The sequence below is a fragment of the Aphelocoma coerulescens genome, chromosome 27, assembly GCF_041296385.1.
Source record: "Aphelocoma coerulescens isolate FSJ_1873_10779 chromosome 27, UR_Acoe_1.0, whole genome shotgun sequence".
NCBI classification, from domain to species: domain Eukaryota; kingdom Metazoa; phylum Chordata; class Aves; order Passeriformes; family Corvidae; genus Aphelocoma; species Aphelocoma coerulescens.
Window position 1 is genome coordinate 4,712,282 of NC_091040.1, and position 24,092 is coordinate 4,736,373.

General features: G+C 53.8%; 7 protein-coding genes across 9 annotated transcripts; 4 read left to right on the forward strand and 3 right to left on the reverse strand.

Moving 5' to 3' along the window:
- The first annotated feature begins 475 nt into the window (after window positions 1-475).
- On the forward strand, window positions 476-1,185 carry LOC138099398 (feather keratin Cos1-1/Cos1-3/Cos2-1-like). Its single transcript, XM_068996602.1, has 2 exons — window positions 476-526; window positions 859-1,185. The coding sequence occupies exon 2, from the start codon at window positions 880-882 to the stop codon at window positions 1,183-1,185; it is 306 nt and encodes a 101-aa protein (XP_068852703.1). The 5' UTR covers window positions 476-526; window positions 859-879.
- A 3,357-nt stretch (window positions 1,186-4,542) lies between these two features.
- Window positions 4,543-8,129, reverse strand: LOC138099218 (feather keratin 1-like). The gene is made up of 3 exons (XM_068996340.1): window positions 8,105-8,129; window positions 5,319-5,356; window positions 4,543-4,951 (listed from the first exon to the last, which is right to left on the reverse strand). The coding sequence occupies exons 1-3, from the start codon at window positions 8,127-8,129 to the stop codon at window positions 4,625-4,627; spliced, it is 390 nt and encodes a 129-aa protein (XP_068852441.1). The 3' UTR covers window positions 4,543-4,624.
- LOC138099123 (feather keratin Cos1-1/Cos1-3/Cos2-1-like) lies at window positions 8,128-8,433 on the forward strand. The gene has a single exon (XM_068996188.1). The coding sequence runs from the start codon at window positions 8,128-8,130 to the stop codon at window positions 8,431-8,433; it is 306 nt and encodes a 101-aa protein (XP_068852289.1).
- A 2,949-nt stretch (window positions 8,434-11,382) lies between these two features.
- Window positions 11,383-14,926, reverse strand: LOC138099367 (feather keratin 1-like). The gene is made up of 3 exons (XM_068996555.1): window positions 14,902-14,926; window positions 12,116-12,153; window positions 11,383-11,748 (listed from the first exon to the last, which is right to left on the reverse strand). Exons 1-3 carry the CDS (start codon window positions 14,924-14,926, stop codon window positions 11,422-11,424), a joined length of 390 nt encoding a protein of 129 aa, XP_068852656.1. The 3' UTR covers window positions 11,383-11,421.
- Window positions 11,726-15,230, forward strand: LOC138099366 (feather keratin Cos1-1/Cos1-3/Cos2-1-like). Of its 2 annotated transcripts, XM_068996552.1 has the most exons (3): window positions 11,726-11,750; window positions 14,555-14,592; window positions 14,904-15,230. In XM_068996552.1, exons 1-3 carry the CDS (start codon window positions 11,726-11,728, stop codon window positions 15,228-15,230), a joined length of 390 nt encoding a protein of 129 aa, XP_068852653.1. The 2 variants fall into 2 exon arrangements, with proteins under 2 accessions (XP_068852653.1, XP_068852655.1); XM_068996554.1 differs by lacking the exon at window positions 11,726-11,750 and having other exon boundaries at window positions 14,520-14,592; window positions 14,923-15,230.
- A 2,989-nt stretch (window positions 15,231-18,219) lies between these two features.
- LOC138099381 (feather keratin 1-like) lies at window positions 18,220-21,724 on the reverse strand. The gene is made up of 3 exons (XM_068996575.1): window positions 21,700-21,724; window positions 18,914-18,951; window positions 18,220-18,546 (listed from the first exon to the last, which is right to left on the reverse strand). The coding sequence occupies exons 1-3, from the start codon at window positions 21,722-21,724 to the stop codon at window positions 18,220-18,222; spliced, it is 390 nt and encodes a 129-aa protein (XP_068852676.1).
- LOC138099380 (feather keratin Cos1-1/Cos1-3/Cos2-1-like) lies at window positions 18,524-22,028 on the forward strand. 2 transcript variants are annotated; one of them, XM_068996573.1, is made up of 3 exons: window positions 18,524-18,548; window positions 21,353-21,390; window positions 21,702-22,028. In XM_068996573.1, the coding sequence occupies exons 1-3, from the start codon at window positions 18,524-18,526 to the stop codon at window positions 22,026-22,028; spliced, it is 390 nt and encodes a 129-aa protein (XP_068852674.1). The 2 variants fall into 2 exon arrangements, with proteins under 2 accessions (XP_068852674.1, XP_068852675.1); XM_068996574.1 differs by lacking the exon at window positions 18,524-18,548 and having other exon boundaries at window positions 21,318-21,390; window positions 21,721-22,028.
- Window positions 22,029-24,092: the final 2,064 nt, after the last annotated feature.

Genomic DNA, 24,092 nt, shown 5'->3' on the forward strand with positions numbered 1-24,092 from the left:
CCCATCTATAGAGGCAATGCCCAGCGACTCCTGGCATGAGCAGGGAAGCAGCAGGGAGGGAGAGGAATGGGGTCCAGAGTCTGGCACGGGGGCCTTTAGGTGTCCAAGAGGTGCTTTGGTGGGAAGATGTGCACACTGTCCTGCACAGGGCGCTGAAAACAGACCCACCAGATTTCCCCAGACCTCAGAGTGCACAGACCCCTCCAGTGAGTAGAGCACATCTTCTGCCTGTATTGATGAGTACCTGAGCAGGAAATCATCAGGTTCCTCATCCAGGTACTTGAAAGGTGCCTCTGTTACTTAGAGGGTGAGTCAGAAATGAGGAAATGAAATGGCACTGTTGATGGAAACTAAAACACAACCTGGGACAGTAGGTCAAATATTTTGCTTTAGAGATGAGTGTGTTGGAAAATTGCTGTCTTCATGCAGTGACTGTGGGCTGGGGGCAGTGCTGGAGCAGTATAAAAAGGGCCCTTCTCACCACTCTCTCATCCACACCTCTCTATTCCGTCTCACTGGGAACAAGGTGAGCTTGGAGCCGGTTCTTATCCTCCTTCTAATTTACCTTGTCCTTCTACTCTTTCCACATTATCCTCTTTTGGGACCTCTTCTCACATTCCCAAACCAAGTACTGGGTCTTGAGGCTGATTACCATGGGAGAGGGACAGTATATCATGGAGAAAGGATGGAAAAAGAATAGGATGTCTCCTGAGCTATGGGCTAGCTGGGGTGCTCCATGGCTCTGATCATTATCGGTGGAGCTCACTGAGCTGAGAGAAAGGATCTCCCTCATTTAGGGGTGACAGGCGGCACATCAAATACCTCTCATGCATTGATTCTCTCTTCTCTCTCTGCCAGGTGCACCGGCAGCCCCAAGACATGTCCTGCCTCACCCCGAGCCGGCCCTGCCAGCCCTGCGGCCCCACCCCGCTGGCCAACAGCTGCAATGAGCCCTGTGTCCGGCAGTGCCAGAACTCCACCGTCATCATCGAACCCTCTCCTGTGGTGGTGACCCTGCCTGGGCCCATCCTCAGCTCCTTCCCACAGAACACCGTGGTGGGATCCTCCACCTCGGCTGCTGTTGGCAGCATCCTCAGCTCTGGCGGAGTGTCCATCAGCTCCGGGGGCTTTGGCCTCTCAGGCTTGGGCAGTGGCCTCTGTGGCACGAGGGGCCTCCCCTGCTAAAGCTGCTCCCTGCCCTGGAGCCTCCACCTGGATCCCCCTCTTTTCCCTCTTTTGACCCATTAAATTCTTCTGCATTCCAGCCCATGCCTTTGTGTCATCCTTTGCCCTGCAGACCCTCTCCCAAAGCAGAGAGGCTGCCCTGGGGTGTTTCTGGGAGGGGGTTGTTGGGGCTGGTTTTGCACTGGCTGGCAACACAGGCTGGCATTGGCTGTGCTCAGTGTGCACTGAGTGACCCTCTGGGTTCTCAGTTTCCCAGAATCCCCTCCCTTGTCCAGCTGCCCAAGATGGTTTTGATGGTGCCCAGGACACAGTTGGCTTTCTGGGCTGCCAGAGCACAGTTCTGGTTTGTGGCAAGCCTATCATCCCACAGGCACCCCCAAGTCCTTCTTGGCAGGGCTGCATGGAATGGAATGGAATGGAATGGAATGGAATGGAATGGAATAGAATAGAATAGAATAGAATAGAATAGAATAGAATAGAATAGAATAGAATAGAATAGAATAGAATAGAATAGAATAGAATAGAAATACCCTACATAGTCCAGGGACAGCCATGCACCTCTTTTCCCTTTCCTCTTTAAGCTGAACATTTGACACTAAACTCAGCAGTGAATGTGCCACTGACAAGATGAAAGCACCAGCTTCCCTCAGACTCCAGGAGATCCCATCCTAACCACAGGATTCCCAAAATGAGGGACACAGAGCAGTGGGCTGCCTTCTCACAGACCCCTGTTACCATGGAATCACAGAATGGGTTTGATTGTGTTGCCCACAAAATCAGATTTGGTACCCACTGTGCAATAACTCAATAATCACACACTCAGAAGAGACACTGATTATTTATGTCAGTGCTGCACAAGCCTGGGTTCTCGGTGGAATTCCCCAAATCAACCATACCCACCAGACTCTTCATGCCATTATTTGTACCCAGAAATTCAGAGGTTGAAGCTTTCCAAGTGCAGCCCCTCTATTGGGGTTGGTTACTGAGTTCCATACAAGATGTCTGGGAGGAAGAGAGGCTAACTGCAATCTGCTCCACTGGCACACAACATCTTCATTTACTACTGTTGTGTTTTAGGAATGGTATTCTCCAATTCAGTAGTCCTGCTAAAAAAAACTCCAGGCAACCACTCACTTCCCCTTCCCCTCCAGTTGGAAGCACAAAAGTCAAAGATCACAGGTTGAGATAAGAACAATTTACTGGAAACAGCAATGAGATAAGAAAACAAACAGGAACTGCCACAATATTAATAACAAAAGGTGTAAGACAAAGAAAGTATTTACAGGAACGGTAAACAAGTCCAGATGGTTTCATCCCCCAGGCTTTTTCCCAATGGAAGGAACACCCTTCTTCCTGGAAGCGAGAGTGTCCCTCTTCCTCTCCCCACTCTACCTCATCCTGGTACCAACATGGGCTGGTATCAATTAACATGAGTCTTGCCCATCCTCCCTCCTGCTTACCTGGGCCAAACCAGGACAGCTACATCTTTAAGCCTTGTTAGTTCCCAGATGTCCTTGACTAGGGGAGGCAGCCACTGCCTCTTCCAATGATTAGATCCCTTTTCTTGCTGATTAGGCTGGCAAGTAGAGAAAGATCTTTGTCCTGGTTTAACAGTGGTATTCTCCACTTTAATGCTCCAAATCAAACCACGTGCTGCTCTGTTCCCTTCCCTTCCTTCTCCACTGGGGAGGGCAGGAGAGGAGAATTGGAGGCACAAAAAGCAAAGATCACAGGCTGAGATAGGTACAGTTTACTGGAAGCAGCAATGAGATAAGAAAATGAACTATAATCCCAGCAATACTAATAACAAAAGTGTACAAGAGAGAGAGTGACTCACATGCCAAAATGCGACCCTGGAGCTCCCAACCCAACTGCAGCCACAACTGCCCCAACCACAAGAGAGCCCTTCCTTCCTGAAGAGACTCCCTTCCCTCTCCTGGCCCCAGCAATGACCTGAAGTGGCATAGAAATACCTCCAAGTCCTGGCCGTGCCCTCTCCTGGCTGCTGCAAAAATTGACCCAGTCCTGGCTGGAACCAGAACTATCTGACATCAGAGATGATCCTGAATTGAGGTAATCTTGACATATTACACATTCTTCAGTAGCTGGAAGAATCCAGTAAAGGTCATCTAGTCCAACCCTTTTCCATGGACAGGGATACCTGTCACTACATCAGGTCAATCAAAAGTCCGCTAAGCCTGACCTTGGACCCTTCCCAGGCTGGGGCACCACATCATTCTGTAAGTAATATTTTCCAGTGCCTCACCACCCTCATCATCATCAATTTCTATGTTTTGTGCCTTCTACATCTACCCTATTTCACACTGAATGTCTTGCTCCGTCTCCAATCCCTGCAGGCCTTGATATAATGTCTGCCTCCAACTTCCTTAAATGTCGCCTTTCCTGGGTTTTCTCTTTTGGCCCTTTCTTTCTTAAATCTATTTCAACCAAAAAGTATCTCTCTCTCTCTCTCTCTCTCTCTCTTGCTCTCCCTGACACTGAGGGCTGTCACCACCATCCTGGGCTGTGTGAGCAGGAGTGGAACCAGGAGAAGGGTGGGAGCGACGATGTCGCACTGCTCAGCACTCGCCTGCTGCCATCCCCCGGGTTGGGCACAGGCTGCAATGCAAGAACCACCTGGACCAAGTGGAGCGAGTTTGGTGTAAGGTGGCCAGGACAGTGAGGGGTTGGAGCACTTGGCTGGAGAGGAGACGCTGAAGGCCCAGGGCTTGCTGAGTGTAGGGAAGAGAAAGCTTTAGGGGAGACCAAAAATCATCTCTCTTGTCATTATGATCATTGAAGAGCATCCGGCCATGCTCTCCAGCCCCGGGTCAGTAGAGAAAATTAAAAAACAGAGTTACCCATTGCATAAATAAGAATATTTAAATTGAGCCTTTCTTAACACCCTGTGCAAAATCATCCCCCACAAGGCCCTCCCACAACCAGCCCTGAGCAACGTCTCTCTTTCTGGGCGTGTTGGGAGAGGATCTTCCGGGGAATAAATGAGAGAAAGACATGGGCTGCAATGCAAAAGAACTTTAATGAGTCAAAACAGGAAAATTAGGTCAATCCAAGCTGAGATGCCAATGCAGAGAGCACCAAGGGCAAACAACAGTCCGTTGTTTTCCAAGGGCTGTTTTCCAAGCAGGTGCCCACACAGGCAGTGGAGCCAGCAGCTCCTCGCCAGGCTGGCTGAGTGCGGCTCACAGCCCAGGGGAGCACAAGGCAACAAGGACACAGGAGGGAAAGGAGAGAGTGGCAGAGGGCACAGGCAGGGATGGGCCGTGCTTCCCGAGAGCCCAGGCTGGCCCTGTCCTTCTGCAAGGCATGGGCTGGGCTGGCTCAGTCCCTCAGGAAGCAACAAGCCGATGCTGCGTCCCCAGGGTGCTTCCACCCTGTGCATCCCTGGGTTCCTTCCCCAGGGCCATCACCAGCAGCTTTAGCAGGGGAGGCCCCTCATGCCACAGAGGCCACTGCCCAAGCCTGAGAGGCCAAAGCCCCCGGAGCTGATGGGCACTCCACCAGAGCTGAGGATGCTGCCAACAGCAGCCGAGGTGGAGGATCCCACCACGGTGTTCTGTGGGAAGGAGCTGAGGATGGGCCCGGGCAGGGTCACCACCACAGGAGAGGGTTCGATGATGACGTTGGAGTTCTGGCACTGCCGGACACAGGGCTCATTGCAGCTGCTGGCCAGCGGGGTGGGGCCGCAGGGCTGGCAGGGCCGGCACGAGGTGAGGCAGGACATGTCTTGGGGCTGCAGGTGCACCTGGCAGACAGGACATTGAGGAGCAGAGTACAAGGAAGGGCTATGTCAGAGCAGTCTGTTGGCACACCATGATGAAGAAAAGCAACGAGAAGGACAAGACCGCAGGAGGCTGCTCAGAGAGCCCCAACAGCCTCACTGTTTGCTCAAGCCCCCAAGAATCTCCTGAAGAGCGACCAAGCCCAGGGACTTCCACACCTGAGCCAGAACTCAGGAGAAACTTCAGCCAAAACCCAGCCTCTCTCCATGCACAACGTCTGCCCCTTCCCTCTCCCATGACAAGCAGTTCTCAAGAACCCACATGGGATTAAAGCAAAGAATGGGATCAGAAAGCTCAAAGGAGGAAGAAAAGAAAGGGCTTCAGACTCACCTTGATCCCAAGGAGATGGAGGTGAGAGGAGTGGATGAGAGAGCGAGGAGAAGGTGCCCCTTTTATACTGCTCCTGCACCGCCCCAGGCCCACAGGCGCTGCACAAGGACAGTAATTTTCCAACATATTCGCCTCCAAAGAAAAATATCCTCCCTAACGCCACACGTTGTGGTTCGATTTCCATAAACACTGCCATTTCGTTTCCTCATTTCTCACATGCTTGCTCTGTGTTGCAGCTCCTTTCACGTGTGCCATGTGAGGCCTGAGGATACCCGCGGACAGAGCGTGTCCATGCAGGCACAGCATGTGCCCCCCGTGCCAGAGGGTCCCGTGCAGGCAGGGGATGTGGGCTGGGGGCAGTGCCTTGCCACTGTTGGCAGCTGCCTCTGTGGGGACAGGCCCAGCTCTGCCCTGCCCCGCACAGAGCAGCAGAGCATCCAGAGGCTCCTCTCCTGGCACCACGTCCTGCCTGCTGCCCTCTCCCCGCTCTCACCTCACTCCAATGCCCACTGGCCACTGCTTCTCCACGGAAATGCTTTCCTCTCCCTTCGTCCTGATGCCCTTTGCTGATGCAGAACATTAGCTGGGCTGTCCCAGTATTCCAGGGTTGGGTTTAGGAAAGCCAAGGCCCACCTGGAGCAGAATCAGCAAAGCTGGTGGTGGGAAACAACAAGAAGATCTTCCACACAGGGCAGCAGCAAAAGGGAGGCTTGAGCCAAGGCTGACTGGGGCAGCTTTGCTGGGGACAGGGGTTATGGGAAAGGGGAAGGCTCCCCAGGGCTTCTGGCCTTTGGTCTTCACTGGCAACATTTCTTCTCACAGGCTCAGGCTCCTGATATTCCTCAGAAAGAGCAGAATAAGGAGACCTTGCCCACAGCAGAGGAGGAACAACATTCAGACAGACTGGACTGACATGAATGGGTGCAACCTCGTGACAGGCACACAAGTGCTGGTGTCAAAGAAAACACCTCCAAACACCCTTTGGCTAGTGCCAGCAGTCAGGGAATGCAGCTGAGGACAGGGAGGAAGAGATGGTCAGGACGCTTACGGGTAGCAATCTACAGACCCTGGACTTCAAACATGACAACTTCCATCCAGTCAGGCATCTGGCAGGTCAGATGGGCCTTCACTGCCACCTGCCATGACCAAAAGAGATTGGAAAAGCCGGCAGCACCAGAGGGGCACCTCATGGTCCAAGGAACGGGAAAGGTCCAGGATAAAAAGAGAACACTCTGATGGGGGACAGCTGTGGACACAGGGAACTCATCTTCCAGGTCAAAGACATCTGGCTGTGGAGGGGAGCTCTCCTGGGTGGTCTGGAGACAAAAGAAGGGGTTTCAGAAAATACCTCCCCACTGCTTGGGACACATCCTGGGCTCCAAAGCTCTATGGCTTCTGCTGGGCATTGGGACTTAAATCCACTCCTTTCCCATGCCCCAAATGCCTCCTCAGCCTACACAACAACCCAGCACCACTGGATAGGGCAGGAAACCTCCTCCATTTCCGCAACACACCAGAGCTCTGGGGAAACTGCAGTGCCACATGCCTGGGGATGCTCAGCGAGGGGATGCGCTCCAAAGCGCCCTGGGTACAAAACCAGCTCTCAAAACACACCAAGGAGCACTGCACTTCCCTGCCCTGCAGACATGGAGGCAGCTGGGATGCGTCCCAGGAGGACAAGGGAATGCCTTCAGTAGACAAATTTCCAGGGAGAGACTCTCCCTACCAGTGACAAGTCACGCTCTAATATTGCGTTGGCCGTGTGTCAGCCTTTTGGGGTGAGGCCAAGGCAGGAGGGTGTGATGTCTGCAGGCTTTGTTCCAGGCAGGGCTGAATTCCCCTTCAGCAAGTGCAGCTCCATCCTGGCACTGGGAAAAGGGTGCTTGGCAGCTCTCTCACATGTCACACGTGTTCTCAGCACTGGCAGCACGTATTGGAAAAGTGGCCTGTGCTTGTGTGACATCCAGGTCAGGCTCCACATTCTTCAGCCAAAGGACATCACAGGTAAGGAGAGAGAGGAACAAGGAACGGTCCAGACACCCAACACCTCCCCCGGATATTGAGAAGCCCAATGGCCCAGGGTTCTGCTTGAGACTTGATTCCTGCCAATGATCAGGGAATTATTGACTCAGAGAATCATGAGGATCGGCAAGGACCTCTAAGATCATTGAGTCCAACCATTACTCACGTGTTCTTGCAAGTCAAATCCTTGGGCTTCTCATCCTTTAACATGAAAGGGATCCCCATGACCTAGTGGGGATGTCAGAAAGGAGGAAATGAAATGGCAGCATTGATGGAAACCAAAACACGCCCTGTGGCATTAGGGAGGATATTGTGCTTGGGAGATGAGTCTGTAGGAAAATTGTTGCCCCTGTGCAGCGACTGTGGGCCTGGGGCAGTTCAGGAGCAGTATAAAAGCGCCTCCTTCTCCTCACTCTCTCATCCACTCTCCCTGTCTCCAGCTCCTTGGGAATAAGGTGAGTTTGGAGCATTTCTCCTCCTCCTTGTCCTCCTCCAAATGCATTTCTAAGCACATCACTTGTGTTCAGCTGAGCACTGGGGCTCCTTGCCATGGGTGAGGGAAGGAGGCAGAAGGTGAGGCAGAGACAGACACTGGGGCTTGGCTGACGTGTCTCCTGAGCTACTGGTCAGGTGGGCATCTCCATGGACTTTGTCATGATTTGGGGAGTCTTTTCCACTGAGAGAAACAGGGTCATCCTCATGGTGGGCTGAAAGGCTGCTTCACACCCACTCCTTGTACTCTGCTCCTCTCTGCTCTCTCTGCCAGGTGCACCTGCAGCCCCAAGACATGTCCTGCCTCACCTCGTGCCGGCCCTGCCAGCCCTGCGGCCCCACCCCGCTGGCCAGCAGCTGCAATGAGCCCTGTGTCCGGCAGTGCCAGAACTCCAACGTCATCATCGAACCCTCTCCTGTGGTGGTGACCCTGCCCGGGCCCATCCTCAGCTCCTTCCCACAGAACACCGTGGTGGGATCCTCCACCTCGGCTGCTGTTGGCAGCATCCTCAGCTCTGGTGGAGTGTCCATCAGCTCCGCGGGCTTTGGCCTCTCAGGCTTGGGCAGTGGCCTCTGTGGCATGAGGGGCCTCCCCTGCTAAAGCTGCTCCCTGCCCTGGAGCCTCCACCTGGATCCCCCTCTTTTCCCTCTTTTGACCCATTAAATTCTGCTGCATTCCAGCCCATGCCTTTGTGTCATCCTTTGCCCTGCAGACCCTCTCCCAATGCAAAGAGGCTGCCCTGGGGTGTTTCTGGGAGGGGGTTGTTGGGGCTGGTTTTGCACTGGCTGGCAACACAGGCTGGCATTGGCTGTGCTCAGTGTGCACTGAGTGACCCTCTGGGTTCTCAGTTTCTCTGCCTTTTTGGGGGAGGATAGAACTTCCCCACACATTCCAGGGACAAACATTCACTTTGTTTGCACTTCTTACTCTTTTCCTTTCTCAGCTCAACACTGTGACACAAGTAGTCAGCAGTGAATGTATTACGGACCAGACAGAGGTACTGGATTCCCTTCAGACTCCAGGAGATCACATGGATCTGAAAGGTTTCTGAAAGGGAGAGACACAGTGCCATGGGCTGCCTTCTCACAGACCCATGTTATCATGGGATCATAGAATGGGTTTGATTGGAAGAGATTGTTAAAGGTCATCTTGTCCAAACCTCCTGCCATGGGCATGGGTACCTCAGCTCCAGCTAGCCTATTCCAGTTTAAAACTCCTGCCCCTTGTCCAATCACTTGATATAATGTCTGTCTCCAACTTCCTTACACCACCCCTTGATGTACTGAAAGGCAGCAATAAGGTGCCCCCGACCCTGCTCTTTTCCTGACTGAAAAACCTCAAATGCTTCAGCTGCCCTTCAGAGCAGGGGTGATGCATCTGTGTGACCATTTTTGCAGCCCTTCTCTGCAGGGCAGCTCTCCATCCATGCACCCCATAGTCCCTACTGATTTCCAGGATTGCCCCAAAGCAGTGGCAGGACCTTGCACTTGGCTTTGTTGGAGTTCCCATGTTCCACATGGGACCATTCCTCTGTCAAGTCTGTCAAGATCCCTCTGGATTTAAACCCTCCCCTCTAGTGTAGCTGTTGCTCCCCTCAGCTTCATGTCATTGCTGAGAGTCACAAATCATTAAGGTTGGAAAAGACCTCCAAGATCATCACCTTGGCTGAATACCCTATGGCCAATAAACCACATCCGAAAGTGCTATGAGAGTGCACCCAATGCCATTGTCCGTGTCACTGATGATCACAGACACCGAGAGCTGTCACCAGCATCCGGGGCTGTGTGAGCAGGAGTGGAACCAGGAGAAGGGTGGGAGCAATGATGCTGCTCTTCTCAGCACACAGCTGCTGCCATCCCCCGGGTTGGGCACAGGCTGCAATGCAAGAACCACCAGGACCAAGAGGCGCGAGATCAGCGCAGGGTGGCTGGGAGGAGATCAGACCATTTGACTTAGGCAGAGGCACTGCTGAGCATGAAGACAAGAATGGTTTGGTCAGAGAGATAAAATTCTTGGAGTAGACAGGGTCAGTGAAGAGGTTTGACTCATTCTATCCACCTGAAGACTGTGAGACACTGAACTCTCAAGGGATAATGACTCAAAGCATTCCCCCATTTGTGGAGACCAGCGTGCTTTGGGGAACTGAGGGAGGTGAGCTTTGGATGGCCAACCTCTGATCTAATAAGACAGAGGGTGAATGATGGGCTTCAAACGAGACAGGAGGTAGATGCTGGTGCCTCCTGTCACTCTAAGTTGCCCTCCCTTGCACAGACCACTGGGTTGTGGGGGTCCATCTCCTCCCGCAGGGGAAGCACCAGGACATTCGTGTGTGGCCTGACAGTGTTCATCTCTGCTGATGGGCCATATTGGGCCAAAAACAATGCAACTGAGCTGGGTGTGACGGGCAGCTGGGTTGTCTTAGAAGGTGTCAAGGGCTCCGGAACATTTTACATGATGCAGTGTGAAGCTCCCCACTCCAGGGGAGGAACCTGGGCGTCCCCACCTGAAACAGAGTGAATATAAACCCAACAGATTTTGTGTTCTGTGGATTTTCCCAGGGACTTTTCCTCACCACTTCTTTGAGACTTCCCCCACAACCTGACAGGTCCAGTCGGCAACCACTTTGACCAAGACTGCGCAGCAACCAAGTCTAATCACAGGGCCTATGGTTGCAGAGATCTTCACAATCTTGCCCTTTATCTCTCTTCCTTTCTTTTGCCTTGTGCACATCCCTGGGTGATGTGGTTGCATTTTCATCTTGCAGTGCTTTCATGTTGTTGTGTTGCTATAGAGAATAATAACCAAAATGGCTACAGACGTGTCTTCCTGTGCAATCACACTGTTCTACAATAAACCCTCCGTGTGTGAACTTACAAACACGGACCATTCAGTGTTGGTTCTCTCTAATCAATCTCAAGGGATGTGTTAGCAAGAACCTGCGTTACCCCCCGCCTTCTGCAGTGGGTCGTAACACAGACACATGGAAAAGGTTAGAAAGCAGCAATACTGTGATAAAGCACATTTAACTCTCCTGTCCTAAAAGGCACTGAAACACCTCCTCCTGAATCTGTCTCACAGAACCATTCCAGAGCAACACTTCTCTCCCTGGGAATCGTGGGAGACCAATAACAGGGAAAGGATGACACAGAGGCATGGGCTGGGATGCAACAGAAATTTAACGAGTCAAAAGAGAACAAACAAGGTCGCTCTGAGGGGAAGCCTCAGTGCAGAAAGCACCAGGGTCACCTAACAAACTCTGTCACATGTCTGTGGCAGAGATCCCAGCAGAGATCTGCCTGATCCAGAGAGGGAGCAGGGCCAGCAGCTCCTCGCCAGGCTGGCTGAGTGCGGCTCACAGCCCAGGGGAGCACAAGGCAACAAGGACACAGGAGGGAAAGCAGAGAGTGGCAGAGGGCACACGCAGGGATGGGCCGTGCTTCCCGAGAGCCCAGGCTGGCCCTGTCCTTCTGCAAGGCATGGGCTGGGCTGGCTCAGTCCCTCAGGAAGCAACAAGCCGATGCTGCGTCCCCAGGGCGCTTCCACCCTGTGCATCCCTGGGTTCCTTCCCCAGGGCCATCACCAGCAGCTTTAGCAGGGGAGGCCCCTCATGCCACAGAGGCCACTGCCCAAGCCTGAGAGGCCAAAGCCCCCGGAGCTGATGGGCACTCCACCAGAGCTGAGGATGCTGCCAACAGCAGCCGAGGTGGAGGATCCCACCACGGTGTTCTGTGGGAAGGAGCTGAGGATGGGCCCGGGCAGGGTCACCACCACAGGAGAGGGTTCGATGATGACGGTGGAGTTCTGGCACTGCCGGACACAGGGCTCATTGCAGCTGCTGGCCAGCGGGGTGGGGCCGCAGGGCTGGCAGGGCCGGCACGAGGTGAGGCAGGACATGTCTTGGGGCTGCAGGTGCACCTGGCAGACAGGACATTGAGGAGCAGAGTACAAGGAAGGGCTATGTCAGAGCAGTCTGTTGGCACACCATGATGAAGAAAAGCAACGAGAAGGACAAGACCGCAGGAGGCTGCTCAGAGAGCCCCAACAGCCTCACTGTTTGCTCAAGCCCCCAAGAATCTCCTGAAGAGCGACCAAGCCCAGGGACTTCCACACCTGAGCCAGAACTCAGGAGAAACTTCAGCCAAAACCCAGCCTCTCTCCATGCACAACGTCTGCCCCTTCCCTCTCCCATGACAAGCAGTTCTCAAGAACCCACATGGGATTAAAGCAAAGAATGGGATCAGAAAGCTCAAAGGAGGAAGAAAAGAAAGGGCTTCAGACTCACCTTGATCCCAAGGAGATGGAGGTGAGAGGAGTGGATGAGAGAGCGAGGAGAAGGTGCCCCTTTTATACTGCTCCTGCACCGCCCCAGGCCCACAGGCGCTGCACAAGGACAGTAATTTTCCAACATATTCGCCTCCAAAGAAAAATATCCTCCCTAACGCCACACGTTGTGGTTCGATTTCCATAAACACTGCCATTTCGTTTCCTCATTTCTCACATGCTTGCTCTGTGTTGCAGCTCCTTTCACGTGTGCCATGCGAGGCCTGAGGATACCCGCGGTCAGAGCGTGTCCATGCAGGCACAGCATGTGCCCCCCGTGCCAGAGGGTCCCGTGCAGGCAGGGGATGTGGGCTGGGGGCAGTGCCTTGCCACTGTTGGCAGCTGCCTCTGCGGGGACAGGCCCAGCTCTGCCCTGCCCCGCACAGAGCAGCAGAGCATCCAGAGGCTCCTCTCCTGGCACCACGTCCTGCCTGCTGCTCTCTCCCCGCTCTCACCTCACTCCAATGCCCACTGGCCACTGCTTCTCCACGGAAATGCTTTCCTCTCCCTTCGTCCTGATGCCCTTTGCTGATGCAGAACATTAGCTGGGCTGTCCCAGTATTCCAGGGTTGGGTTTAGGAAAGCCAAGGCCCACCTGGAGCAGAATCAGCAAAGCTGGTGGTGGGAAACAACAAGAAGATCTTCCACACAGGGCAGCAGCAAAAGGGAGGCTTGAGCCAAGGCTGACTGGGGCAGCTTTGCTGGGGACAGGGGTTATGGGAAAGGGGAAGGCTCCCCAGGGCTTCTGGCCTTTGGTCTTCACTGGCAACATTTCTTCTCACAGGCTCAGGCTCCTGATATTCCTCAGAAAGAGCAGAATAAGGAGACCTTGCCCACAGCAGAGGAGGAACAACATTCAGACAGACTGGACTGACATGAATGGGTGCAACCTCGTGACAGGCACACAAGTGCTGGTGTCAAAGAAAACACCTCCAAACACCCTTTGGCTAGTGCCAGCAGTCAGGGAATGCAGCTGAGGACAGGGAGGAAGAGATGGTCAGGACGCTTACGAGTAGCAATCTACAGACCCTGGACTTCAAACATGACAACTTCCATCCAGTCAGGCATCTGGCAGGTCAGATGGGCCTTCACGGCCACCTGCCATGACCAAAAGAGATTGGAAAAGCCGGCAGCACCAGAGGGGCACCTCATGGTCCAAGGAACGGGAAAGGTCCAGGATAAAAAGAGAACACTCTGATGGGGGACAGCTGTGGACACAGGGAACTCATCTTCCAGGTCAAAGACATCTGGCTGTGGAGGGGAGCTCTCCTGGGTGGTCTGGAGACAAAAGAAGGGGTTTCAGAAAATACCTCCCCACTGCTTGGGACACATCCTGGGCTCCAAAGCTCTATGGCTTCTGCTGGGCATTGGGACTTAAATCCACTCCTTTCCCATGCCCCAAATGCCTCCTCAGCCTACACAACAACCCAGCACCACTGGATAGGGCAGGAAACCTCCTCCATTTCCGCAACACACCAGAGCTCTGGGGAAACTGCAGTGCCACATGCCTGGGGATGCTCAGCGAGGGGATGCGCTCCAAAGCGCCCTGGGTACAAAACCAGCTCTCAAAACACACCAAGGAGCACTGCACTTCCCTGCCCTGCAGACATGGAGGCAGCTGGGATGCGTCCCAGGAGGACAAGGGAATGCCTTCAGTAGACAAATTTCCAGGGAGAGACTCTCCCTACCAGTGACAAGTCACGCTCTAATATTGCGTTGGCCGTGTGTCAGCCTTTTGGGGTGAGGCCAAGGCAGGAGGGTGTGATGTCTGCAGGCTTTGTTCCAGGCAGGGCTGAATTCCCCTTCAGCAAGTGCAGCTCCATCCTGGCACTGGGAAAAGGGTGCTTGGCAGCTCTCTCACATGTCACACGTGTTCTCAGCACTGGCAGCACGTATTGGAAAAGTGGCCTGTGCTTGTGTGACATCCAGGTCAGGCTCCACATTCTGCAGCCAAAGGACATCACAGGTAAGGAGAGAGAGGAACAAGGAACGGTCCAGACACCCAACACCTCCCCCGGATATTGAGAAGCCCAATGGCCCAGGGCTCTGCTTGAGACTTGATTCCTGCCAATGATCAGGGAATTATTGACTCAGAGAATCATGAGGATCGGCAAGGACCTCTAAGATCATTGAGTCCAACCATTACTCACGTGTTCTTGCAAGTCAAATCCTTGGGCTTCTCATCCTTTAACATGAAAGGGATCCCCATGACCTAGTGGGGATGTCAGAAAGGAGGAAATGAAATGGCAGCATTGATGGAAACCAAAACACGCCCTGTGGCATTAGGGAGGATATTGTGCTTGGGAGATGAGTCTGTAGGAAAATTGTTGCCCCTGTGCAGCGACTGTGGGCCTGGGGCAGTTCAGGAGCAGTATAAAAGCGCCTCCTTCTCCTCACTCTCTCATCCACTCTCCCTGTCTCCAGCTCCTTGGGAATAAGGTGAGTTTGGAGCATTTCTCCTCCTCCTTGTCCTCCTCCAAATGCATTTCTAAGCACATCACTTGTGTTCAGCTGAGCACTGGGGCTCCTTGCCATGGGTGAGGGAAGGAGGCAGAAGGTGAGGCAGAGACAGACACTGGGGCTTGGCTGACGTGTCTCCTGAGCTACTGGTCAGGTGGGCATCTCCATGGACTTTGTCATGATTTGGGGAGTCTTTTCCACTGAGAGAAACAGGGTCATCCTCATGGTGGGCTGAAAGGCTGCTTCACACCCACTCCTTGTACTCTGCTCCTCTCTGCTCTCTCTGCCAGGTGCACCTGCAGCCCCAAGACATGTCCTGCCTCACCCCGTGCCGGCCCTGCCAGCCCTGCGGCCCCACCCCGCTGGCCAGCAGCTGCAATGAGCCCTGTGTCCGGCAGTGCCAGAACTCCAACGTCATCATCGAACCCTCTCCTGTGGTGGTGACCCTGCCCGGGCCCATCCTCAGCTCCTTCCCACAGAACACCGTGGTGGGATCCTCCACCTCGGCTGCTGTTGGCAGCATCCTCAGCTCTGGTGGAGTGCCCATCAGCTCCGGGGGCTTTGGCCTCTCAGGCTTGGGCAGTGGCCTCTGTGGCATGAGGGGCCTCCCCTGCTAAAGCTGCTCCCTGCCCTGGAGCCTCCACCTGGATCCCCCTCTTTTCCCTCTTTTGACCCATTAAATTCTGCTGCATTCCAGCCCATGCCTTTGTGTCATCCTTTGCCCTGCAGACCCTCTCCCAAAGCAGAGAGGCTGCCCTGGGGTGTTTCTGGGAGGGGGTTGTTGGGGCTGGTTTTGCACTGGCTGGCAACACAGGCTGGCATTGGCTGTGCTCAGTGTGCACTGAGTGACCCTCTGGGTTCTCAGTTTCTCTGCCTTTTTGGGGGAGGATAGAACTTCCCCACACATTCCAGGGACAAACATTCACTTTGTTTGCACTTCTTACTCTTTTCCTTTCTCAGCTCAACACTGTGACACAAGTACTCAGCAGTGAATATATCACTAACCAGACAGAGGTACTGGATTCCCTTCAGACTCCAGGAGATCACATGGATCTGAAAGGTTTCTGAAAGGGAGAGACACAGTGCCATGGGCTGCCTTCTCACAGACCCATGTTATCATGGGATCATAGAATGGGTTTGATTGGAAGAGATTGTTAAAGGTCATCTTGTCCAAACCTCCTGCCATGGGCATGGGTACCTCAGCTCCAGCTAGCCTATTCCAGTTTAAAACTCCTGCCCCTTGTCCAATCACTTGATATAATGTCTGTCTCCAACTTCCTTACACCACCCCTTGATGTACTGAAAGGCAGCAATAAGGTGCCCCCGACCCTGCTCTTTTCCTGACTGAAAAACCTCAAATGCTTCAGCTGCCCTTCAGAGCAGGGGTGATGCATCTGTGTGACCATTTTTGCAGCCCTTCTCTGCAGGGCAGCTCTCCATCCATGCACCCCATAGTCCCTACTGATTTCCAGGATTGCCCCAAAGCAGTGGCAGGACCTTGCACTTGGCTTTGTTGGAGTTCCCATGTTCCACATGGGACCATTCCTCTGTCAAGTCTGTCAAGATCCCTCTGGATTTAAACCCTCCCCTCTAGTGTAGCTGTTGCTCCCCTCAGCTTCATGTCATTGCTGAGAGTCACAAATCATTAAGGTTGGAAAAGACCTCCAAGATCATCACCTTGGCTGAATACCCCTATGGCCAATAAACCACATCCGAAAGTGCTATGAGAGTGCACCCAATGCCATTGTCCGTGTCACTGATGATCACAGACACCGAGAGCTGTCACCAGCATCCTGGGCTGTGTGAGCAGGAGTGGAACCAGGAGAAGGGTGGGAGCAATGATGCTGCTCTTCTCAGCACACAGCTGCTGCCATCCCCCGGGTTGGGCACAGGCTGCAATGCAAGAACCTCCAGGACCAAGAGGCGCGAGTTCAGCGCAGGGTGGCTGGGAGGAGATCAGACCATTTGACTTAGGCAGAGGCACTGCTGAGCATGAAGACAAGAATGGTTTGGTCAGAGAGATAAAATTCTTGGAGTAGACAGGGTCAGTGAAGAGGTTTGACTCATTCTATCCACCTGAAGACTGTGAGACACTGAACTCTCAAGGGATAATGACTCAAAGCATTCCCCCATTTGTGGAGACCAGCGTGCTTTGGGGAACTGAGGGAGGTGAGCTTTGGATGGCCAACCTCTGATCTAATAAGACAGAGGGTGAATGATGGGCTTCAAACGAGACAGGAGGTAGATGCTGGTGCCTCCTGTTACTCTAAGTTGCCCTCCCTTGCACAGACCACTGGGTTGTGGGGGTCCATCTCCTCCCGCAGGGGAAGCACCAGGACATTCGTGTGTGGCCTGACAGTGTTCATCTCTGCTGATGGGCCATATTGGGCCAAAAACAATGCAACTGAGCTGGGTGTGACGGGCAGCTGGGTTGTCTTAGAAGGTGTCAAGGGCTCCGGAACATTTTACATGATGCAGTGTGAAGCTCCCCGCTCCAGGGGAGGAACCTGGGCGTCCCCACCTGAAACAGAGTGAATATAAACCCAACAGATTTTGTGTTCTGTGGATTTTCCCAGGGACTTTTCCTCACCACTTCTTTGAGACTTCCCCCACAACCTGACAGGTCCAGTCGGCAACCACTTTGACCAAGACTGCGCAGCAACCAAGTCTAATCACAGGGCCTATGGTTGCAGAGATCTTCACAATCTTGCCCTTTATCTCTCTTCCTTTCTTTTGCCTTGTGCACATCCCTGGGTGATGTGGTTGCATTTTCATCTTGCAGTGCTTTCATGTTGTTGTGTTGCTATAGAGAATAATAACCAAAATGGCTACAGACGTGTCTTCCTGTGCAATCACACTGTTCTACAATAAACCCTCCGTGTGTGAACTTACAAACACGGACCATTCAGTGTTGGTTCTCTCTAATCAATCTCAAGGGATATGTTAGCAAGAACCTGCGTTACCCCCCGCCTTCTGCAGTGGGTCGTAACACAGACACATGGAAAAGGTTAGAAAGCAGCAATACTGTGATAAAGCACATTTAACTCTCCTGTCCTAAAAGGCACTGAAACACCTCCTCCTGAATCTGTCTCACAGAACCATTCCAGAGCAACACTTCTCTCCCTGGGAATCGTGGGAGACCAATAACAGGGAAAGGATGACACAGAGGCATGGGCTGGGATGCAACAGAAATTTAATGAGTCAAAAGAGAACAAACAAGGTCGCTCTGAGGGGAAGCCTCAGTGCAGAAAGCACCAGGGTCACCTAACAAACTCTGTCACATGTCTGTGGCAGAGATCCCAGCAGAGATCTGCCTGATCCAGAGAGGGAGCAGGGCCAGCAGCTCCTCGCCAGGCTGGCTGAGTGCGGCTCACAGCCCAGGGGAGCACAAGGCAACAAGGACACAGGAGGGAAAGGAGAGAGTGGCAGAGGGCACAGGCAGGGATGGGCCGTGCTTCCCGAGAGCCCAGGCTGGCCCTGTCCTTCTGCAAGGCATGGGCTGGGCTGGCTCAGTCCCTCAGGAAGCAACAAGCCGATGCTGCGTCCCCAGGGTGCTTCCACCCTGTGCATCCCTGAGTTCCTTCCCCAGGGCCATCACCAGCAGCTTTAGCAGGGGAGGCCCCTCATGCCACAGAGGCCACTGCCCAAGCCTGAGAGGCCAAAGCCCCCGGAGCTGATGGGCACTCCACCAGAGCTGAGGATGCTGCCAACAGCAGCCGAGGTGGAGGATCCCACCACGGTGTTCTGTGGGAAGGAGCTGAGGATGGGCCCGGGCAGGGTCACCACCACAGGAGAGGGTTCGATGATGACGTTGGAGTTCTGGCACTGCTGGACACAGGGCTCATTGCAGCTGCTGGCCAGCGGGGTGGGGCCGCAGGGCTGGCAGGGCCGGCACGAGGTGAGGCAGGACATGTCTTGGGGCTGCAGGTGCACCTGGCAGACAGGACATTGAGGAGCAGAGTACAAGGAAGGGCTATGTCAGAGCAGTCTGTTGGCACACCATGATGAAGAAAAGCAACGAGAAGGACAAGACCGCAGGAGGCTGCTCAGAGAGCCCCAACAGCCTCACTGTTTGCTCAAGCCCCCAAGAATCTCCTGAAGAGCGACCAAGCCCAGGGACTTCCACACCTGAGCCAGAACTCAGGAGAAACTTCAGCCAAAACCCAGCCTCTCTCCATGCACAACTTCTGCCCCTTCCCTCTCCCATGACAAGCAGTTCTCAAGAACTCACATGGGATTAAAGCAAAGAATGGGATCAGAAAGCTCAAAGGAGGAAGAAAAGAAAGGGCTTCAGACTCACCTTGATCCCAAGGAGATGGAGGTGAGAGGAGTGGATGAGAGAGCGAGGAGAAGGTGCCCCTTTTATACTGCTCCTGCACCGCCCCAGGCCCACAGGCGCTGCACAAGGACAGTAATTTTCCAACACATTCGCCTCCAAAGAAAAATATCCTCCCTAACGCCACACGTTGTGGTTCGATTTCCATAAACACTGCCATTTCGTTTCCTCATTTCTCACATGCTTGCTCTGTGTTGCAGCTCCTTTCACGTGTGCCATGCGAGGCCTGAGGATACCCGCGGTCAGAGCGTGTCCATGCAGGCACAGCATGTGCCCCCCGTGCCAGAGGGTCCCGTGCAGGCAGGGGATGTGGGCTGGGGGCAGTGCCTTGCCACTGTTGGCAGCTGCCTCTGCGGGGACAGGCCCAGCTCTGCCCTGCCCCGCACAGAGCAGCAGAGCATCCAGAGGCTCCTCTCCTGGCACCACGTCCTGCCTGCTGCTCTCTCCCCGCTCTCACCTCACTCCAATGCCCACTGGCCACTGCTTCTCCACGGAAATGCTTTCCTCTCCCTTCGTCCTGATGCCCTTTGCTGATGCAGAACATTAGCTGGGCTGTCCCAGTATTCCAGGGTTGGGTTTAGGAAAGCCAAGGCCCACCTGGAGCAGAATCAGCAAAGCTGGTGGTGGGAAACAACAAGAAGATCTTCCACACAGGGCAGCAGCAAAAGGGAGGCTTGAGCCAAGGCTGACTGGGGCAGCTTTGCTGGGGACAGGGGTTATGGGAAAGGGGAAGGCTCCCCAGGGCTTCTGGCCTTTGGTCTTCACTGGCAACATTTCTTCTCACAGGCTCAGGCTCCTGATATTCCTCAGAAAGAGCAGAATAAGGAGACCTTGCCCACAGCAGAGGAGGAACAACATTCAGACAGACTGGACTGACATGAATGGGTGCAACCTCGTGACAGGCACACAAGTGCTGGTGTCAAAGAAAACACCTCCAAACACCCTTTGGCTAGTGCCAGCAGTCAGGGAATGCAGCTGAGGACAGGGAGGAAGAGATGGTCAGGACGCTTACGAGTAGCAATCTACAGACCCTGGACTTCAAACATGACAACTTCCATCCAGTCAGGCATCTGGCAGGTCAGATGGGCCTTCACGGCCACCTGCCATGACCAAAAGAGATTGGAAAAGCCGGCAGCACCAGAGGGGCACCTCATGGTCCAAGGAACGGGAAAGGTCCAGGATAAAAAGAGAACACTCTGATGGGGGACAGCTGTGGACACAGGGAACTCATCTTCCAGGTCAAAGACATCTGGCTGTGGAGGGGAGCTCTCCTGGGTGGTCTGGAGACAAAAGAAGGGGTTTCAGAAAATACCTCCCCACTGCTTGGGACACATCCTGGGCTCCAAAGCTCTATGGCTTCTGCTGGGCATTGGGACTTAAATCCACTCCTTTCCCATGCCCCAAATGCCTCCTCAGCCTACACAACAACCCAGCACCACTGGATAGGGCAGGAAACCTCCTCCATTTCCGCAACACACCAGAGCTCTGGGGAAACTGCAGTGCCACATGCCTGGGGATGCTCAGCGAGGGGATGCGCTCCAAAGCGCCCTGGGTACAAAACCAGCTCTCAAAACACACCAAGGAGCACTGCACTTCCCTGCCCTGCAGACATGGAGGCAGCTGGGATGCGTCCCAGGAGGACAAGGGAATGCCTTCAGTAGACAAATTTCCAGGGAGAGACTCTCCCTACCAGTGACAAGTCACGCTCTAATATTGCGTTGGCCGTGTGTCAGCCTTTTGGGGTGAGGCCAAGGCAGGAGGGTGTGATGTCTGCAGGCTTTGTTCCAGGCAGGGCTGAATTCCCCTTCAGCAAGTGCAGCTCCATCCTGGCACTGGGAAAAGGGTGCTTGGCAGCTCTCTCACATGTCACACGTGTTCTCAGCACTGGCAGCACGTATTGGAAAAGTGGCCTGTGCTTGTGTGACATCCAGGTCAGGCTCCACATTCTGCAGCCAAAGGACATCACAGGTAAGGAGAGAGAGGAACAAGGAACGGTCCAGACACCCAACACCTCCCCCGGATATTGAGAAGCCCAATGGCCCAGGGTTCTGCTTGAGACTTGATTCCTGCCAATGATCAGGGAATTATTGACTCAGAGAATCATGAGGATCGGCAAGGACCTCTAAGATCATTGAGTCCAACCATTACTCACGTGTTCTTGCAAGTCAAATCCTTGGGCTTCTCATCCTTTAACATGAAAGGGATCCCCATGACCTAGTGGGGATGTCAGAAAGGAGGAAATGAAATGGCAGCATTGATGGAAACCAAAACACGCCCTGTGGCATTAGGGAGGATATTGTGCTTGGGAGATGAGTCTGTAGGAAAATTGTTGCCCCTGTGCAGCGACTGTGGGCCTGGGGCAGTTCAGGAGCAGTATAAAAGCGCCTCCTTCTCCTCACTCTCTCATCCACTCTCCCTGTCTCCAGCTCCTTGGGAATAAGGTGAGTTTGGAGCATTTCTCCTCCTCCTTGTCCTCCTCCAAATGCATTTCTAAGCACATCACTTGTGTTCAGCTGAGCACTGGGGCTCCTTGCCATGGGTGAGGGAAGGAGGCAGAAGGTGAGGCAGAGACAGACACTGGGGCTTGGCTGACGTGTCTCCTGAGCTACTGGTCAGGTGGGCATCTCCATGGACTTTGTCATGATTTGGGGAGTCTTTTCCACTGAGAGAAACAGGGTCATCCTCATGGTGGGCTGAAAGGCTGCTTCACACCCACTCCTTGTACTCTGCTCCTCTCTGCTCTCTCTGCCAGGTGCACCTGCAGCCCCAAGACATGTCCTGCCTCACCCCGTGCCGGCCCTGCCAGCCCTGCGGCCCCACCCCGCTGGCCAGCAGCTGCAATGAGCCCTGTGTCCAGCAGTGCCAGAACTCCAACGTCATCATCGAACCCTCTCCTGTGGTGGTGACCCTGCCCGGGCCCATCCTCAGCTCCTTCCCACAGAACACCGTGGTGGGATCCTCCACCTCGGCTGCTGTTGGCAGCATCCTCAGCTCTGGTGGAGTGCCCATCAGCTCCGGGGGCTTTGGCCTCTCAGGCTTGGGCAGTGGCCTCTGTGGCATGAGGGGCCTCCCCTGCTAAAGCTGCTCCCTGCCCTGGAGCCTCCACCTGGATCCCCCTCTTTTCCCTCTTTTGACCCATTAAATTCTGCTGCATTCCAGCCCATGCCTTTGTGTCATCCTTTGCCCTGCAGACCCTCTCCCAAAGCAGAGAGGCTGCCCTGGGGTGTTTCTGGGAGGGGGTTGTTGGGGCTGGTTTTGCACTGGCTGGCAACACAGGCTGGCATTGGCTGTGCTCAGTGTGCACTGAGTGACCCTCTGGGTTCTCAGTTTCTCTGCCTTTTTGGGGGAGGATAGAACTTCCCCACACATTCCAGGGACAAACATTCACTTTGTTTGCACTTCTTACTCTTTTCCTTTCTCAGCTCAACACTGTGACACAAGTACTCAGCAGTGAATATATCACTAACCAGACAGAGGTACTGGATTCCCTTCAGACTCCAGGAGATCACATGGATCTGAAAGGTTTCTGAAAGGGAGAGACACAGTGCCATGGGCTGCCTTCTCACAGACCCATGTTATCATGGGATCATAGAATGGGTTTGATTGGAAGAGATTGTTAAAGGTCATCTTGTCCAAACCTCCTGCCATGGGCATGGGTACCTCAGCTCCAGCTAGCCTATTCCAGTTTAAAACTCCTGCCCCTTGTCCAATCACTTGATATAATGTCTGTCTCCAACTTCCTTACACCACCCCTTGATGTACTGAAAGGCAGCAATAAGGTGCCCCCGACCCTGCTCTTTTCCTGACTGAAAAACCTCAAATGCTTCAGCTGCCCTTCAGAGCAGGGGTGATGCATCTGTGTGACCATTTTTGCAGCCCTTCTCTGCAGGGCAGCTCTCCATCCATGCACCCCATAGTCCCTACTGATTTCCAGGATTGCCCCAAAGCAGTGGCAGGACCTTGCACTTGGCTTTGTTGGAGTTCCCATGTTCCACATGGGACCATTCCTCTGTCAAGTCTGTCAAGATCCCTCTGGATTTAAACCCTCCCCTCTAGTGTAGCTGTTGCTCCCCTCAGCTTCATGTCATTGCTGAGAGTCACAAATCATTAAGGTTGGAAAAGACCTCCAAGATCATCACCTTGGCTGAATACCCCTATGGCCAATAAACCACATCCGAAAGTGCTATGAGAGTGCACCCAATGCCATTGTCCGTGTCACTGATGATCACAGACACCGAGAGCTGTCACCAGCATCCGGGGCTGTGTGAGCAGGAGTGGAACCAGGAGAAGGGTGGGAGCAATGATGCTGCTCTGCTCAGCACACAGCTGCTGCCATCCCCCGGGTTGGGCACAGGCTGCAATGCAAAAACCATCAGGACCAAGAGGCGCGAGATCAGCGCAGGGTGGCTGGGAGGAGATCAGACCATTTGACTTAGGCAGAGGCACTGCTGAGCATGAAGACAAGAATGGTTTGGTCAGAGAGATAAAATTCTTGGAGTAGACAGGGTCAGTGAAGAGGTTTGACTCATTCTATCCACCTGAAGACTGTGAGACACTGAACTCTCAAGGGATAATGACTCAAAGCATTCCCCCATTTGTGGAGACCAGCGTGCTTTGGGGAACTGAGGGAGGTGAGCTTTGGATGGCCAACCTCTGATCTAATAAGACAGAGGGTGAATGATGGGCTTCAAACGAGACAGGAGGTAGATGCTGGTGCCTCCTGTCACTCTAAGTTGCCCTCCCTTGCACAGACCACTGGGTTGTGGGGGTCCATCTCCTCCCGCAGGGGAAGCACCAGGACATTCGTGTGTGGCCTGACAGTGTTCATCTCTGCTGATGGGCCATATTGGGCCAAAAACAATGCAACTGAGCTGGGTGTGACGGGCAGCTGGGTTGTCTTAGAAGGTGTCAAGGGCTCCGGAACATTTTACATGATGCAGTGTGAAGCTCCCCGCTCCAGGGGAGGAACCTGGGCGTCCCCACCTGAAACAGAGTGAATATAAACCCAACAGATTTTGTGTTCTGTGGATTTTCCCAGGGACTTTTCCTCACCACTTCTTTGAGACTTCCCCCACAACCTGACAGGTCCAGTCGGCAACCACTTTGACCAAGACTGCGCAGCAACCAAGTCTAATCACAGGGC

Excerpts from the sequence above, each read along its gene's own strand:
- LOC138099218 (XM_068996340.1), bottom strand. The coding sequence starts at position 8,129 with ATGTCTTGGGGCTGCAGGTGCACCT. Across the intron at positions 5,357-8,104 it reads TTGGGGCTGCAGGTGCACCT|TCATCCACTCCTCTCACCTC; the intron begins GGCAGAGAGAGC and ends CTCCTCGCTCTC. Across the intron at positions 4,952-5,318 it reads TCCATCTCCTTGGGATCAAG|GTGCACCTGCAGCCCCAAGA; the intron begins GTGAGTCTGAAG and ends CCTGTCTGCCAG.
- LOC138099381 (XM_068996575.1), bottom strand. The coding sequence starts at position 21,724 with ATGTCTTGGGGCTGCAGGTGCACCT. Across the intron at positions 18,952-21,699 it reads TTGGGGCTGCAGGTGCACCT|TCATCCACTCCTCTCACCTC; the intron begins GGCAGAGAGAGC and ends CTCCTCGCTCTC. Across the intron at positions 18,547-18,913 it reads TCCATCTCCTTGGGATCAAG|GTGCACCTGCAGCCCCAAGA; the intron begins GTGAGTCTGAAG and ends CCTGTCTGCCAG.
- LOC138099123 (XM_068996188.1), top strand. The coding sequence starts at position 8,128 with ATGTCCTGCCTCACCTCGTGCCGGCCCTGCCAGCCCTGCGGCCCCACC.
- LOC138099367 (XM_068996555.1), bottom strand. The coding sequence starts at position 14,926 with ATGTCTTGGGGCTGCAGGTGCACCT. Across the intron at positions 12,154-14,901 it reads TTGGGGCTGCAGGTGCACCT|TCATCCACTCCTCTCACCTC; the intron begins GGCAGAGAGAGC and ends CTCCTCGCTCTC. Across the intron at positions 11,749-12,115 it reads TCCATCTCCTTGGGATCAAG|GTGCACCTGCAGCCCCAAGA; the intron begins GTGAGTCTGAAG and ends CCTGTCTGCCAG.
- LOC138099398 (XM_068996602.1), top strand. The coding sequence starts at position 880 with ATGTCCTGCCTCACCCCGAGCCGGCCCTGCCAGCCCTGCGGCCCCACC.
- LOC138099366 (XM_068996552.1), top strand. The coding sequence starts at position 11,726 with ATGTCTTGGGGCTGCAGGTGCACCT. Across the intron at positions 11,751-14,554 it reads TTGGGGCTGCAGGTGCACCT|TCATCCACTCTCCCTGTCTC; the intron begins GGCAGACAGGAC and ends CTCCTCACTCTC. Across the intron at positions 14,593-14,903 it reads TCCAGCTCCTTGGGAATAAG|GTGCACCTGCAGCCCCAAGA; the intron begins GTGAGTTTGGAG and ends TCTCTCTGCCAG.
- LOC138099380 (XM_068996573.1), top strand. The coding sequence starts at position 18,524 with ATGTCTTGGGGCTGCAGGTGCACCT. Across the intron at positions 18,549-21,352 it reads TTGGGGCTGCAGGTGCACCT|TCATCCACTCTCCCTGTCTC; the intron begins GGCAGACAGGAC and ends CTCCTCACTCTC. Across the intron at positions 21,391-21,701 it reads TCCAGCTCCTTGGGAATAAG|GTGCACCTGCAGCCCCAAGA; the intron begins GTGAGTTTGGAG and ends TCTCTCTGCCAG.